The sequence below is a fragment of the Heterocephalus glaber genome, unplaced genomic scaffold, assembly GCF_053883595.1.
Source record: "Heterocephalus glaber isolate CG9 unplaced genomic scaffold, H.glaber_assembly_v1.0 deba00001550, whole genome shotgun sequence".
Lineage (NCBI taxonomy): Eukaryota > Metazoa > Chordata > Mammalia > Rodentia > Bathyergidae > Heterocephalus > Heterocephalus glaber.
The window spans coordinates 13899755-13916305 of record NW_028258343.1 but is presented as its reverse complement, the minus strand read 5'-3'; the positions used below and the strand labels follow the sequence as shown (position 1 = coordinate 13916305).

Here is a 16551-nt window from a genome sequence, read left to right as displayed (position 1 = left end):
GTCTTGCATCGTAGTTCAGGCTGTCTTGAACTTACCATATAGCCCAGGCTGGCCTTGAACTTGAGGTGAGCCTCCTGCCTCAGCCTCCTGAGTACTGAGATTACTGTACTCTAGTCTTTTAGAGTATATAACCCCACACCTGGCTGACTCTAGTCTCTAGTCTTTTAAAAAGAAGAACCGCTGGATGGTCAGGCATGGTGGCACGTGCCTGTGATCCCAGCACTCTGGAGGCTGAGCCAGGAAGATCACTGAGTTTGAGGCCTGCCTGGACTACATAGCAAGACCCTGTCTCACACAAACAACCCACCTGAAACAGAACTGTGCTTACCTCCCCAGCCATATTTAAATCAAGATTCAAAAGAAAATAGCTGAGAGTTGTTTTCAGTCGGGACTTTCTTAAATGTGGAATTCAGTTCTTCTTTTATTGAAATAATTAATCCTTATTTTACCCAGAATTCTAATCTTGTAATCTTTGGAGATTTTTGAGATATCGGACATTACCATTTTGTTACTTTATTAGCTAATATGATTAACTTATATATATATATATTTTTTTTTTTTTTTTAAACTTAGCACCTTAAATGTTTTAAAAATATCAATTGAAACTTTTAAAAAATTTAGAGAAAAATTCTGTTATCAAAAGTTGAATCGTAATACACACCTTCCCCATTTGAAGTTTTATTTTGATACCCAATCTTGCTAAGTTCCCAGCCTGACCCAAAATTTGTTCCCTTTCCTTCACCCTCCCGAGCAGTGGGGGTTTCTTTCAGGTGTGTGCTATGCTGCCTGGCTTGGCTTGGTGTTTTAGAGTGCTGTGAAAAATGCAGATGTCCAAGATTTAGGGACTAGCTGATTGCTTACACTATGTGAGTGCCTCTAGATTGCATATGGTACAATTCTTTACGACTACGATTGTATTAATTATTGATATTTTCACAAATTGTAATGTTTCTGAAGTCAGTGTTACAGGGACCACTTCATATACCTGTACATCTGTCTATCTGTGTCGATGTGTGAGGCAACAGTGAAAAAGTAGGCCAAAATTTTGAGTGCTGTGTGTAGTGCGTAAATACTTCCTGGGATCGCTCACCAAAATTTACAATGGTTCTGTTAAGAAGTAGGTTTGAGTCATTTTTTCCTTTCTCAAATTTTATGAATATTCTTTGTATTTTTACAAAAAATGCAATTAAAAATTTTTAGTGTGGTTAAAAATTTGCTTTTAAAAGGTTAGGCTTGGGCCAGGGATTTAGCTCAGTGGTTCCGCTGCCTGACTCGCAAGCGCAAGGTCCTGAGTTTGATCCCCAGTACCCCCCCCCAAAAGAGGCTTTATTGTTTCAGTAAATGTAGATGTGGGTAAACTTGTTCCTCTTTGTTGGTCTCCTTTGAGGGCCAATTACACTGGGGTGGATAAAAGCGGTGGTGCATGCCTGTAAGCTCAGCACTTGGGAGGCTGAGGCAGGAGGATTACCAGGAATTTGTGGCCAGCCTGAGCTACATAGTGAGACCCTACTCAAAAAACAAAAGATCCACCCCCCCAAAAGTTGGCTTGTCAGGGGTCGGCATTTCCTTCTCTAGTTTTTTATGTCCTTTCTCTAAGCTTAATTTTATTAGTCATTGGCTTAATAATGGTAGCTGTGTCACTGGCCTGACTGTTGGAAAGATTCAGTTCCTAACGCACGTTAAATCCTTAACAGTTAATGCATAACTAGTCTCAGGAACTTTTCACTGACTTAGCTTCACCAAAATTTTTCCTAAATATATTTGCTAAATGTAATAATTTGCCCCTTAAGAGTGGTATATTTATTTATGTTTTATTTTTATGTTGTTTAATTTTCATTTATTTGATTGCTGCTGAGGTTGCACATTCTTCATGTTAATGGTCAGTATTTTTTTCATGCTGTTTATCCATTTCATTGATTGAGTTATAAGAATTCTTTGTAAAGATAACACTTTGTCATATGTGACAAATTCTTTTTCCCCAGAAACTGGAGTAGTATTTTGTAGAAGACATCAAATGATGAAGCTTGGAATTGTATTCATTTTTCTTTTATTACTAGTGCCTCTTAACTTCACAGAATATTGCATTTCAATGCATATAATATACTTTGATCATACCGATCTCCTCTACTTATGTATTTTTGAGACAGAGTCTCACCATGCAGTCCAGGCTGACTTTGAACTCACCGTGTAGCCGAAGGTGGCCTCTATCAGTCTTCCTGCCTCAGCTTCCTGAGGTGCTGGGATTACAGGTGTGCGCCACCATGCCTGGCTTCATGAATAGGATCTTAAAATAATATTGAATGCTTCTGGCCACTGCTGAATTTTATATTTTCCTCATTTAATCTCCATAGAAACCAAATGAGGGAGGTAAATTATATTTTTTAGAAAGTTTTAGTACTTTGCCAAAGATTATCTAGATAGTAAGGAAGAATAATTCTATGAAATATAGAAAATAATATTCTAAGTCATATAATTAAAAAGTTTTAGGAATGGTTACTTTTTAAATAACAAGAAAAAAAAGAAATAGCAGAACAAAATTTAATTCATTCTCAGGTGTTTAATGAAGGGCAAGTGTGAAAACAATTGACCCACAATAACAGATAGACTGCTTAATTAGTTCCTCCCATAACTCATTGCTTTGTAGTTTTTGAGGGAATAAACAGAACTTGTGGAAAAATGGTTCATTTACATAAAATGACATGTGGTGCTTTAGTCACTAAAATAAATGTGGGGATCAGAGAGTCGCGGCCTTTGTTAACATGACTGGATTCATCAGAGCACATTAAAATGGCTCCTGATCATGTAATGGTACAAGATCCCAATGATGAATGTAACTATTTTATACCGAAAATGTACCAATAAACTTAATGGGGAAAAAAAATGGCTCCGAAACCATTATGGAAATTAACAGATGGAATAAATTAAATTTATACCATGAGTTGATGAGGTGTGCTTCACGCCTGATTCTTTTGCCAACCATAAAGTTACTGTGAAGGATTTTGAGCCCCTGGGCAGTGATTTCTATGTTTTGTTTCTGCAGTCACTGACCTTTAATATTTTATCAGTAAACTAGGTTATTACATGGATATTTTTACTCTGGATATTTTCATGTGAAAGTTTAAAAAACAGCACATTATCTCTAGAATCTCAATTCAAAATTGATAATGTCAAAGTTAGAAATAAAATACCTAGTAAGGAAAGGCAGAGGAATTTTGTACTTTGGCTATGCAAATAAACTTTACAAATAAAAATAAAGACTATTCAAGCACACGGAGGAAAGAGAGATCTTGTGCTCAGGTGAAACAAGTTTATCACAAACCCACAGGAACCACTGAATTAACAAAAGGTATATTGGGCCGAGAATTTAGCTCAGTGGTTCCGCCGCCTGCCTCGCAAGTGCAAGGACCCGAGTTCGATCCCCGGAACCAAAAAAAAGGGGTGTATTAAGGTTTGATAAACTGTACTAGAGCAATAAATATTATTAGGATTCTTTTTAAAAACCAGTTCTCCAATAATTTTAAACTTCGAGCTGTCTGTGAGGCCTAACAAAACAAAATTTTAGAATATTTGGTTCAAATTTAAATTGTTGTTGGTAAGATTGAAAGCTAAAGACATTTAGTCTGACCTGGTACTACTTACTTTTTGCCCGGAAGTTGTATTCTGAGTTGGATTTTACAGTCACTCTCATGATGCTACACTTGTTAGAGGTCTGAGACGTTAAAACCATTACTTTGAGAGAATTCAATTGTCCTTTGCTGATGTCTACAGAATAGATTTTGTAATGTTTGAAAAGAGCAAAAGTCAGTGGCTACAGATGGGTGTAACACAGGTAAGATATAAAACTGCTTAAAATGCCAAAAGGGTCAGCAGTCTTTTAAGTGTGTTCTTTAGGATTGCTCTTATTAGAGAAATGATTAGATCTCATGTTCTCAGTAAAGAATACATTTTACAGGGCCAGGGATTTAGCTCAGTGGCACCGCACCTGCCTCCCAAGTGCAAGGTCCTGATTTTGATCCCTGGTACCAAAAAAAAAAATTACGTAAAGAATACATTTAACATCGCTAATCAATAGTCATATCTGTACAAAAAAATGGAAATACAGGTTTCATTAAGCAATATGCATCCTTTCTGTGAGTAATGTACTGTCTACACGAGTTACACCATTCCATTCCAGTTTTTAAAATTTGTGCTTTGTTATTCCTTAAGTTGATGTCATTACCTTCTTACCAGTTGATGCTTGCAGTTTGAAAAAAACACAAAACTGCAGTTATAGGATTCTCTTGAAGTCCTTTTTTCTTTAATTTCACTATAAAATGGCTATTAGTGCAGGTGTTAACAGTACCTTTAACCTGGATCACAGAAAATCAGAACTGGGAGAGACCCCAAGATAATCTGTCTTTCTAAAATATTTCATTATAGAAACTTTCGAATATATTTCTAAGTAGAGAAAATAGGACAGTGAACCTTATGTATTCATTGCCAGCTGTTTATTGTATTATTTTGAGGTAAATCCCAAGGATATTACTTTACCTGTAAATGCTTTAGTCTGTCTTTAAAAAGTAAGGAACCACCGGGTATGGTGGCACATGCCTGTAATTCCAGGTACTTGAGAGGCTGAGGCAGGAGGATGAAAAATTTGAGGTCAACCTGTGCAACTTAGTGAGACTCTGTCTCAAAATAAAACAGCATTTTAAAAAAACTGTGACATGGTTCAGTGGTAGAGCGCTTGCCTAATATGCACAAGTCCTTGGGTTCAATTTCCAACACTTCCAAAAAAAAATCATTTAAATGTTTTTTTAAAAATTTTATTTTATTGATACATTTTAGGTATACAGTATAATGACATTCATCATTGGAAATTTGCACCTTTACATAATCTCTCTTGGTTCTTATTTTTCACCCTTGCCCAGCCCTCCCTTCAACCCCTCCATTCCTCCCTACTTACAAAGATTTTGTTCCTATTTTTCCATTTTCTCATATTAATTCAATTCCTTCTTTCCTTTCCCCTACCCCTCCCACTTCTGCTTCCCCTTTGTCCCTTTTCTTCCTATTTCACATTATCTATTATATCTTTTAGTCCTTATTTACACTTTCAGTTTCTCACACTAGAGAAACTATTCGGTATTTACACGTGTGTTCTATTTATTTCACTTAAGAGTATCGCCTCAATGTGCATCCATTTAGCTATAAATGTCTCCAAATTTCTCATTTTTGATGGCTGAGTAGTACTTGATTTTATATTAAAAAAACACATTTTCTTTATCCAGTCTCCAGTTGATGGGCATTTGGGCTGCTTCCAAATTTTAGCTATTACAAACTATGCTGCTATGAACATGGGTGCACATGTATGACTGTGGTATGATTCTTTTTTTTTTTTTTTATTCTTTTAATTCTTTGGGGAAGATCCCCAGCAGGGGAATAGCTGGGTCAAATGGGACTTCCAGTCCTAGTTCTTTGAGTTAGCTCCATACTGATTTCCACAGTGCTTGCACCAGTCTACACTCCCACCAGTAGTGGAGCAGGGTTCCCCTTTCCCCACAGCCCTGCCAGCATTTGTTATTGGTTGATTTCATGATAGCAGCCATTCTTTCTGGAATGAGGTGGAATCAGCATTGTTTTCCTCTACATCTCTCAAATGACCAGTGATGTTGAACATTTTTTCATATGTTTCTTTGCTATTTCTATTTCTTTGTCTGAGAAATGTCTGTTCATTTCAGCTGCCCATTTTTGGATTGGGTCTTTAAATTTGGGAGGTCTGATTTTTTCAAGTTCTTTATAGATTCGAGATAGCAGAACTTTGAGGAACAGCAAGTGAAGATTTTTTTCCCACATTGTGGCTTGTCTTGTCACACTGTTGGTGGTTTCTCTTGCTGTACAGAAGCTTTTCAGTAAGAAGAGATCCCACTTGTTTATTGTTTGTGCTAGTTCATGGGCAACTGAGGTTTTGTTCATAAAATCTTTTCCTACACCAATGTCTTCAAGAGTTCTTCCTAAACTCTCTTCCAGCCAGTTTAGTGTTTCTGTTTGAATATGTAGATCTTTAATCCATTTCGATTTTAGTTTAGTGCATAGTGAGAGATATAGATCTAGTTGTAGTCTTTGGCAAGTTGAAACCCAATTTTTCCAGCACCATTTATTAAAGAGACTGAGGGTGTTTGGCTCCTTTGTTGAAGATGAGATGGCTGAGTGTGTCTGGACTTGTTTCTGCATCTTCTAATCTGTTCCACTGGTGCTCAGGTCTTTTTCTTTGCCATTACCACGCTATTTTTATCACAGTAGCTTTGTAGTATAGTTTTAAGTTGGGGGTTGTAATACCCCCTGCCATGTGTCTGTTACCTAGAATTGCTTTTGCTATTCTAGGTCTCTTCTTATTCCAAATGAATTTTTGGATTGTTTTGTCAAGGTCTGTGAAGTATGCTACTGGGATTTCAGTTGGAATTGCATTGAATCTATATAGCAGTTTTGGAAGTATGGCCATTTTCATTATGTTGATCCTTCCTACCCAGGAGCAAGGGATGTCTTTCCATTTTCTGATATCATCTTCTATCTCTCTTTTCAAAGTGCTATAGTTTTCAGAAAAGAAGTCTTTGATTTGTTAGGTTGATTCCTAAGTATTTCAGTTTTTTGGATTTGTTTGGTCTATTTCTGTCTCAGTGACTCTGTTGTTTGTGTAGAGGAAAGCTACTGAGTTTTGTGTGTTGACCTTGTATCCAGCTACTTTACTGAATTTGGTTATTAAGTCTAGAAGACACTTGGTGGAGTTCTTGGGGTCTTCTATATAGAGTATCATGTCATCTGCAAATAATGACAATTTGACTTCTTCATTTCCTATCTTTATTCCTTTTATTTCTTTCTCTTGTCTAATTGCTGTGGCTAATGTTTCCAGAACTATATTGAACAAGAGTGGTGATAGTGGGCATCTTTGTCTTGTTCCTGATTTTAGTGTGAAGGATTTCAATTTTTGACCATTTAGTATGATATTGGCTGTTAGTTTTTCATAGATGGCTTTTATTAGAATGAGGTAGAGACCATGTATTCCAATTTTTTGTAGGGTTTTTATCATAAATGCTTGTTGGATTTTGTCAAATGCTTTTTCTGCATCGACTGAGATGATCCTATGGTTTTTGTCCTTGGCTCTATTGATATAGTGTATTACATTGATTGATTTGCATATGTTGAACTATCCCTGCATCCCTGGGATGAATCCCACTTGGTCAGGGTGTATGATCTTCTTGATGATCTTCTGCATTCTATTTGTCAGTATCTTATTAAGGATTTTTGCATCTATGTTCATTAGTGAGATTGGCCTATAGTTCTCTTTTTCAGTTGGGTCTTTCTCTGCTTTGGGGATCAAGGTGATGCTTGCTTCCAGGAATGAATTTGGGAGTATTGCTTCCCTTTCAATTTCACTGAAGAGTTTAAACAGTAGTGGCAGTAGTTCCTCTCTAAATGTCTTGTAGAATTCTACAGTGAAGCCATCCAGATCCGGGCTTTTCTTAGTTGGCAAGTTTTTATTTTTTAATTTTTATTTTGGTACCGGGGATCGAACTCAGGTCCTTGCACTTGTGCCGCAGGCAGCGAAACCACTGAGCTAAATCTGTGGCCCAGTTGGTAAGTTTTTAATTACGTTTTCAATTTCGTTGATTGATATTGGGTTGTTTAGAATTTTTAGGTCTTCATTCAATTTGGTAATTCATATGTATCTAGGAATCTATCCATTTCTTCTGTGTTTTCCATCTTATTGGTGCATAGGTTCTTGAAGTAGGTATTGATGATCCTCTGATTTATGCTGGGTCTGTTGTAAATTCACCCTTTTCATTCCTAATTGCATGGATATGGGCCTTTTCTTTCCTTTTTCTAATAACGTTGGCTAAGGGCTTGTCAATTTTTTCAAGGAACCAACTCTTGGCTTCACTGACTTTTTGTATCGTTCTCTTAATCTCCATTGCATTGATTTCTGCTCTGATCTTTATAATTTCCTCCCTTGTATGAGCTTTGGGTTTGTCCTGCTCTTCTTTTTCTAGAAGCTTGAGGTTCAGCATCAGGTTGTTTAATTGGGCTCGCTCTGTTTTCCTAATATGAGTATTCACTGTTATGAATTTCCCTCCTAAGACTGCTTTCATTGTGTCCCATAGATTCCAATATGTTGTATTGTCATTTTCATTTAATTGAAGGAACTGTCTGATTTCTTCCTTAATTTCCCCTGTGACCCATTGGTTATTCAGAAGTGTGTTGTTCAATTGCCAGGTGTTTATGAAATTTTTGCGGTTTCCTTTGCTATTGATCTCCAATTTCATCCCAGTATGCTCTGATAATATACAGGAGATAACGTCACTTCCTTTGCACTTATTTAAACATGTTCTATGAGCGCGTATGTGGTCTATTTTGGAGAACAACCTGTGTGAACCTGAAAAGAATTTGTATTCTGATTTTGTGGGCTGGAATACTCTGTAAAAATCTGTTAAGTTCATTTGTTCACTAGTTTGATTGAATTCTAGTATTTTGTTGCTTGTTTTTTGTCTAGTTGATCTATCTATTTGTGACAATGGAGTATTGAGGTCCCCTACTACTATTGTATTAGTGCATATGTGACTTTTCATGTCCGTTAGTATTTGTTTTATATAGTTGGGGACACTAGCATTTGGTACATAGATATTTATGATTGTCATCTCTTCCTCTTGGATTGTTCCCTTTACAAGGTTGTAGTGTCCTTCTTTGTCTCTCTTAATCATTATTGGTTTGCAATCCACTGGATTTGCAAAGAGGATAGGTACTCCTGCTTTTTTTTTGGTTCCTGTTGCATGGAGTATTGTTTTCCACCCTTTAACTTTCAGTCTGAGGTTTTTTTTTGAATTAATTGTGTTTCTTGTATGCAGGATATTGTTGGATCTTGCTTCTTGACCCATTCTGCCAGTCTATTCCTTTTGATTGGTGAATTGAGACCATTCACATTGATGGTTATAACTGATACGTACTGATTTATCATTGTTATGACTTTTTCTTTTTCTTGGATTCTCCCCCTTTGCATTTAATTTCTTTTCGCGCCCGATGGATTCATTCTGCTGTGCTTCCTGGGGTTGTGATCCTCATTGTCTTTTTCTAGGATATTGTCTGAAATGTTTTGGAGTGCTGGTTTGGTATTCATGAAGTTCCTAAGGTGCTCTTTGTCATGAAAGTATCTTATTCCTCCATCAATTTTGAAAGATAGTTTTGAAGGATACATCAGTCTCAGTTGGAGGCTGTTTTCCTTTAGGGCTTGGAATACATCACTCTGAGCTCTTTTTGCCTTGAGAGTTTGCATTGAGAAGTCTGCTGTGATTCTGATGCACTCTCCTTTGTATGTGATTTGTTTTTTTTCTCTAACTGCTTGTAGAACTTTGTTCTTCTGTTGGTTTTCTTGAATCTTAACAGTTATATGCCTATGTGTAGATTTTTTTTTGATCAAGGCTAATTGGAGTCCTATATGCCTCCCTTATTTGTATGTCAAGTTCTTTTCCCCTCCTTGGGAAGTTTTCTGCCATCACTTCTGTGAACAGTTTTTTTATGTCATCTGCACCCTTTCCTGTTTCTTCATTGACTCCAATCAGTCCTATGTTATTCTTACTTGCATCATCTAGCAGCTACTGAATTGCTTTCTCTTGGTCCTTTACAATTTTAAAGCTGTTTTTCTTTTCCTGGTTACTAACTGCAATCCTATCTTTTATATCTGAAATTCTGTCCTCACATTGGCTCATTCTGCTGTGTAGACTTTCAGTGGAGTTTTTAATCTTCTGGAAATCTGTTTGCATCTGTTTTATGGATTCCTTTTGTTTTCTGTGTTGGAATTCCATCATGTTCCTCAGCTCCTCTCTAGATTTATTAATCATGTGTTGCACTATGAGCACCGTCTCCGCTGTTATGTGAGAAATTATTTCTGATTTCATTTTTTCCATATCCTCTTTTCTTTTCCAATTCAGGACATCCAGGTGTTTGAGTATCAGAGTGTTCCATCTTGTTTCCCTTTGGGGTTACTGAAGGTGATCTGGAAATCTGGTTTTGAGACTTGTTTTCATGTCCTCTCATTTGGATGAGGTGCCGGAGGTGTGCTGTTTGTGCCCATGGGGCTCACCTCCACTGCACTGGGAGTGGTTGTATGGTGGCCCGGAAGCCTCTTCTGCATTGGGAGTGATGGTATGGCAGCCCGGAAGCCTCTTTCTCTGTGTGGGAAGCAGTGCTAAGTTGGCCTGGAAGCGTCCTTCTCTGTGCTGGGAGCAGTGGCATGGCGGCCCGGAAGCCTCCCCTGCTCCTGGAGCGGTGGTACGGTGGCCTGGATGCCTCCTCCTCTGCACTCTAAAAATTTTAATTTTATATTTACTGTGGTAGGGGTGAAACCCAGGCCTTTGTGCATACTAGACAAATGCTCTACCACTGAGCTATATCCCCTGGCCAGGAAATGTTTTTTGAATAGTGTCCCTAAAATATCGTTACTATACCAATAAATAATAGTAATTTCTATTCTCATGAAACACCCAGTCAGTTTCTAATTGTGTCATGATTTTTAAAAACCTGTTTGACAGCAACCACTGTCTATGCATCATACTTGGTAAATCTCTCTGCTTTGTAAATGGGTATATTCAGGCATTTACTTTTTGTTTTTGCTAGTTAGAACCCTTTATTTCTTTTTATTGTCATTAAAAATATTAACAGATTTATCGCACACATTAATGGGTTTCACTGTGACATTTGCATACATGCACATGTTTTACTTTGATCATATTCACACTGTGATTGGTGCATATCCTGACTGTTTTCAGGTATAAATCTGTTTTCTCGTCTGTGTGTGTATGCATGTGTGTGTGTATGTGTGTACTTTTGAGGAAGTTGGGTTGTATAGATATTCTCCTTCTGATCATTTAATATATTTCTCTGTTCCTCGTATTTCTAATAAACAAGTCGTTAGAAAGGGAGGCTTAATTATGTTTAGTATATTGATGAAAATGCTCCAAAAATAATATTTTCTTTTTTTTCTGATTTTTTTTGAGACAAGGTTTCCCTATGTAGTTGAGGCTGGCCTTGAGCTCACTACGTAGCCCAGGCTGGCCTCAGACTTTCGATGATTCTCCTACTTCATCCTCCCAAGTGCTGGGATGACAGACATGTGCCACTATGCCTGGCCAAAGATAATATTTTGAACTTCCATAGTGTGATATCAGTTAACACAATGTTTGTTTGTGTCTTTTTTGTGATCTTAAGACTGATGAGTGGCTTCAGGTCTTATTGTCTCAATGTCCCATTATTGAAATTCCCTATCAGCTTTCCACCTAATGGATCATCTATTGATGATCTTTGGGTTGATCTATTGCTTTGTTAAACATTTCAAAATGGGGATATTTTATCTCTGTGCATTTGCATTTATTAGCTGGAAATTTAAAGAACTTTACCTTAGCTATTTTATTTACTGAACAATATCCTGTTATAATAAAAGGCTAGATAGATGCCCGATTTTATTCCCTTTGTTATCAGATTTTTAGAGTCATGGTTCTCTGGAGTCCTTCGAATGTGACCTGTGAGTTTTTAGTTTTAATTTTCTTTTTTCTGTTTAGTATTGTTATGAACTGTGTGAAATACTTTACACCACTCAATTTGTTACTCAATTTGATGCTTAAATTGTCCCAATTTAGGCCAGTGGGAAGGCTTTGGAATTTCCTCTGGACACCTTTGGAACTGATCGCAAGTGCGATCGGTGAATCTTGAATGCCCTCAAAGCCAAGTGCGATCAGTGAATCTTGAATGTCCTCAAAGCCAGTGTGTTGAGGCCTTGGTCCCCTAAGGGTGGTGGAGACTTTAGGGGTCTGCTCTAGCAGGAGGAGGTTAGGTCATTGGCGTTGGATGAAAAAATGATGTTTCCCAGGGTTAGTAAAGCCATGGCATGTAGGAGAGAATGGTTGTTAGCTGGACCTCAGATGAGGGGCTAGCACACTATGCCCACAGGCTGACTAGTTGCTTTGTAAATAAAGTTTTATTGAAACAAAGCTATACCACTTCTTTTATGTTTCTTTGGAGTTGTGTAGTTGGGAGAGAGAGCGTATGATCTGCAAATACTAAAAGTTTGTGTCCTTTATAGAAGTTTTTGCCAACCCTGCTTTAGTTTTAAAAATGACAGTTATGAGTCACTGCCACTTATATATTGCTGCTTTCCTTTTCTAACTGTATCATCTTTGTTGAAATATTCACACACATTGTTAGTTGCCTTCTTTTTTCTAGATCCTGATGTGCCACAGATAAACTCGAAGAGTAAAGAAAAGGAATCAATCAAGAGCGAGCAAGAAAAGAAGAGGAAAAAAAAGCACAATGATTATCAACCCAACTATTTCTTGTCCATTCCAATCACCAACAAAAAGGTGCTAGTTTTTAATGCTATTTTTACTGCAAAATTTTATTCTAAACTGTATTTAAAGTGTACAAATGCCTCTCAGTGTACTTGCTCTCAGCTTCTAAGAGCTTTGATGGCAAGTTACTAGGACCATGCAGGGAAAATTCCTGTAAGTAGTAAGAATATATTTAAATAGTTTTGGAAAACATTAAACATTTTCATTTATTTATGTATTCAGTGCTGGGAATCAAACCCAAGGGCCCATGCATGCAAGGCAAGCAGTCTACCACTGAAATCAGAGAAATATCAAAAGAAAAATAATATTACTGTTGGGTTATTCTAGGAAATATCTGTCCTGTGAAATACAGTTTAGCTGGGTTCAAAAGAGATATAAAGAGAGAAAAATTATGTAGCCATACTCGATTTTAGATAGGACACAGTGAAGGGTCATATCCTGGTTCTACTAATACATATTTGATTCCTTTGGTGGGTGAACAATAGTCTTTAAAGTGATGTTTTTCTTTAAAGTGTTTAAGTGATGCAAAATCATATTCTTGCAAGTTGTTTGGATAGTTTTTTTTTTTTTTTCCTGGCTATGTAGCCTGGGCTGTCCTTGAACTTGCAGTGATCCTCCGGCCTCAGCCTCTCGAGTGCTGGGATCACAGGTGTGCGCCTCCAGGCTGAGGCCTTGCATCTGCTTCTGCACTCCTGGTAGGATGTGTGGGCAGTGGGAAGGGGTTGTTAGATGACACCTGTGTCACCAGCTCCATTGTGCTGTAGCCAGGTGGCCTAACCTCTGCATCAGCTTCCATAGGTGGCAGTACAGACCTGGGATGGTTCTTTTCCAAATCCCAGTGTGAGCCCACCTCCAACCTGCTCAGAGCCTCCAGGCCCAGCCCTGCTGGGTTCCCTGAGGTTCCGCCTCCCCTGCCTGCTCCCTGCTGGCCTGGCTTTCTGCTTCAGCCCCTCTGGGGTTCCCTGGTCTTCCTGCCTTCCCTCTTCCCCAGGCAGAGGGAGTTTTCTCCTCGCTCCTTTGGACCTTATCTCAGGTCTCTCCCCAGGGACCCCTCACCCCATCAGCTTCCCCCTTCCTCTTGCTCCACCCCCAGCTTGGACAGCTGTCAGGTTGTCATTTGTCACCTTTGCAGTTGGACACTTGCCTTCCTTGCAAAGTGTTTTAATGTATTGTTAGTACCCACACTAGAGCTTAAACCAGTAGTAGGCGCACGCACACACACACACACACGTTTGCACACACATGCACACAGTGCTGTCATTTCAGGGTAAAGTTTCCATCATAGCAAGTTAGAGTCAGAACTCTTGTTTTTGGCCATGCTGGGGGTGGAAACTGGGTCCTTGTGTGTACTAGGTAGTGCTCTATCCCTGAGCTATTGCCCAGGACCAAGGACTCTTAAAAATAATAAATACAGTGTTCCAAATGCTGGTTTCAACATATGGGTCTACTGTAAATCATTGTTTTAGCAGCAGTAGGGGGGCTTCTAATAGTGGGAAATGCAGGTTTATTTAATGTTTTTCTCTTAAGAGACTTAGTTTTAGGTAACAGAAAGCTTGAAGAACTTTGACACAGATATGGAGGAGATGGAAGAATTGAACAGGATGAGGAGACGTATTTTATGTCTTTTGCATAAGCCTTTTTGTGTAGTTTGTTTTAAAGTATCTAATGTTAATTTTCTTTTAAAACTGCTTAGGAGCCTTTGTGAGGAGCCCTGGGAAAAGGGGCAGCATTTGTGCCCTTGTTTCAGTGGAAGACTGAATTCCAGATGCCAATTAAGCGACCTGCGCGGCCGCTGTTGGGAGCCAGCGCTTTCACAATGAGTTGCTCTACTTTTGGCCGCTATTTGTTGGCATCTAGTTTTAAAGCAAAAAACATTCAAAATTACACAGGTCTTTGAATCCAGACACATTCTTAAAAGTTTGGAATTCGGTAATAATGGCAGATCTGTAATGATAGAAAATCTTGACATCCTGTTTTTAAGAATTAGACCTGGGGAATGTACTGGAATGGCTACATAAAAGTTTCAGAAGTGTATACGAGTATGTGATTCTTCACATTAAAGACAAAGGAAGAAAACATTTTCATGAGGGCATAGTAAATCTTAAATGTTTCTTAACTGACGAATTATTTCATTGTTAATCTCCTACTTACGTGGCTTTTATATGCTTTCTTATTTGAGGTAATGTCTTAATCAGATTTTTGTTACTGTAACAAAATACCCAAGATAACTGACTTAGATACAGAAAAGTTTCATTATGGCTCCTGGTTTTGGAAATTCCAGGCTGTGATCGATTGACTCCATCTGTACTTTGAGGCTGTGGGGAAGCAATGGAAAAATGTGGCAGAGCAGAAAGGCTCACGCCATGGCCAGGGAACTAAAGGTGGAAAGAGCAAGGGACTGGGCTGGGGTCCCATAGTCCCCTTCAAGAGTCCCCTCCATGCCTCAGTCTGTCCACCTTTGGAAAGCTCCTCCGTCTTGCAGAAGTGTCCCTCAGCAGCTAAGCCTTTGGCCCATGTAGCACATGGGATGTTGAAGGCCATTCACGATCCAGACTGTAGCTGGTGACAACATAAGGCAGTGAAGATGAACCTTTTAGAGCTTTCGATGACACAAATAACCCAATGTGGTTCGTGCAGTAGGTTCACCATCACTGAGTAAGGCAAATCAACGTTGAAAAAAAGCAAGGAAAAATCAGAAGCTGATGAAATTAGGAGCATGTTAATTTTTTTGTAAGTTTTAAAATTTGCTAGTGGAAAAGATATTTTTTAGGACTTTTAAAAGGGTTTAGTTCTGTATTACATCCTGTTGTAATGTCAAAGTTGCTGGTGTTATGAAAATATGGGACATTGGTGGATACAGCTCTTTTCTGGGAAATAGAATAGTAAAAAGTATTTGATGTCATCATAGTATTTTCTATAGAACAGTCTTCTATTTGAGGATGATTTTTTTTTGTACTGGGGATCAAACTCAGATCCTTGTGCTTGCGAGGCAGGTGGCGGAACCACTGATCTAAATCCCCAGCCCTGAGGATGATTTTTAAAAATTTTATCCCAGTTATTGTTATACGATTAGCTTTAAAATCCTTTTAATGGTTGTAGATAGGCAAGAAAAATGAGAGTATTCAGCTATTAAGAGAAGTTAGGTAGCATTTTAAAAACTATTATTACTATTTTTTGTGGGGTTGGGAATTGAACCCAGGGACTCATGTATGTGAGGAGAATTCTGTACCACTGGACTACACCCCTAGCCCCAGACAGCATGCTGATATGATAATTATGGTGACTCTTAGTGGGGCAAAAAGTTTAGGAGACACACACACACACACACGCTTAACACAATTTCCAAACCAGTGTCAAAAGATGAGGTCAGAAACATTCTTGTACCATGTATTAGCATGGAATTCATCTTTTTCAGCCAGAAGTGTACCAACTTCATTGCATTTTTTGAATTCATATATAGTGAGTCAATTAGAAAATGCAAAAGTTATAAAAATGAATTTTCTAATTGCATTATTTTTAGGGATATAGAGTGTAGCTTAGTGGTGATGTTTAGCAGATGGTGTCTGCTTTTATTTTGTTAACTCAAAGTAACTACTCAATGAATGAAATATTAAAGATTTCAATAAAGTTGTTGTTTGAAGACATTTCTTTCAATGCTATATTTACATTGGACTTTATAGTACATTTAAAAATGTGCTTCGTGCAGTACTCCCAATGGGTAGGAGTTATGGTGACAGGTGAGCTTTAATCACTTTGTAGAATTTTAAACAATGACTGTAAAAATTAGTTACTTTTGGCTTTTGATGACCTTGGTACTTTTAAAAATTGACCTACAGTTCAGGCTCTTTTTTTTCTTTTTTTCCTTTTTAAGAATGTAATTAGAGATAAAATGCATCTTAAAAAAGCCTTTAGATATCAAGAAATATATAAACTAATCTGAAACATCAAAGCATAGTTAGAAATATATTGCTTGATTAGATTAACTTTAGAATTTTTTATAGGGTTGAGGTTAATCCCCCATTGTTAAGTATTAAAATGACTTTGTCAAGATAATAGTCTTCAAAGTATTATAGTTTTAAATTTGTAATTTTACAAGTTACTAGATAATTCAAAGACACTAATGGGCCAAAACTATTTTACCATGTAAGATACTGCACTGAGATGCTGAGTCTACAACTTGATG

General features: G+C 37.8%; 1 protein-coding gene across 11 annotated transcripts in view; it reads left to right on the top strand.

Annotated features, from left to right (window-relative positions):
• Positions 1-16551, top strand: part of Akap7 (A-kinase anchoring protein 7) — a 163679-nt gene that overhangs the window by 31228 nt on the left and 115900 nt on the right. For all 11 annotated transcript variants that reach the window (XR_015442551.1, XM_087190126.1, XM_087190129.1 and 8 more), the window contains one exon: positions 12244-12380. Coding sequence is in view for 10 of the 11 variants with exons in the window: in XM_087190126.1 (XP_087046252.1) it covers positions 12244-12380 (137 nt within the window). In the remaining variant the exon portion in view is untranslated. The remainder of the gene's footprint in view (positions 1-12243; positions 12381-16551) is intronic.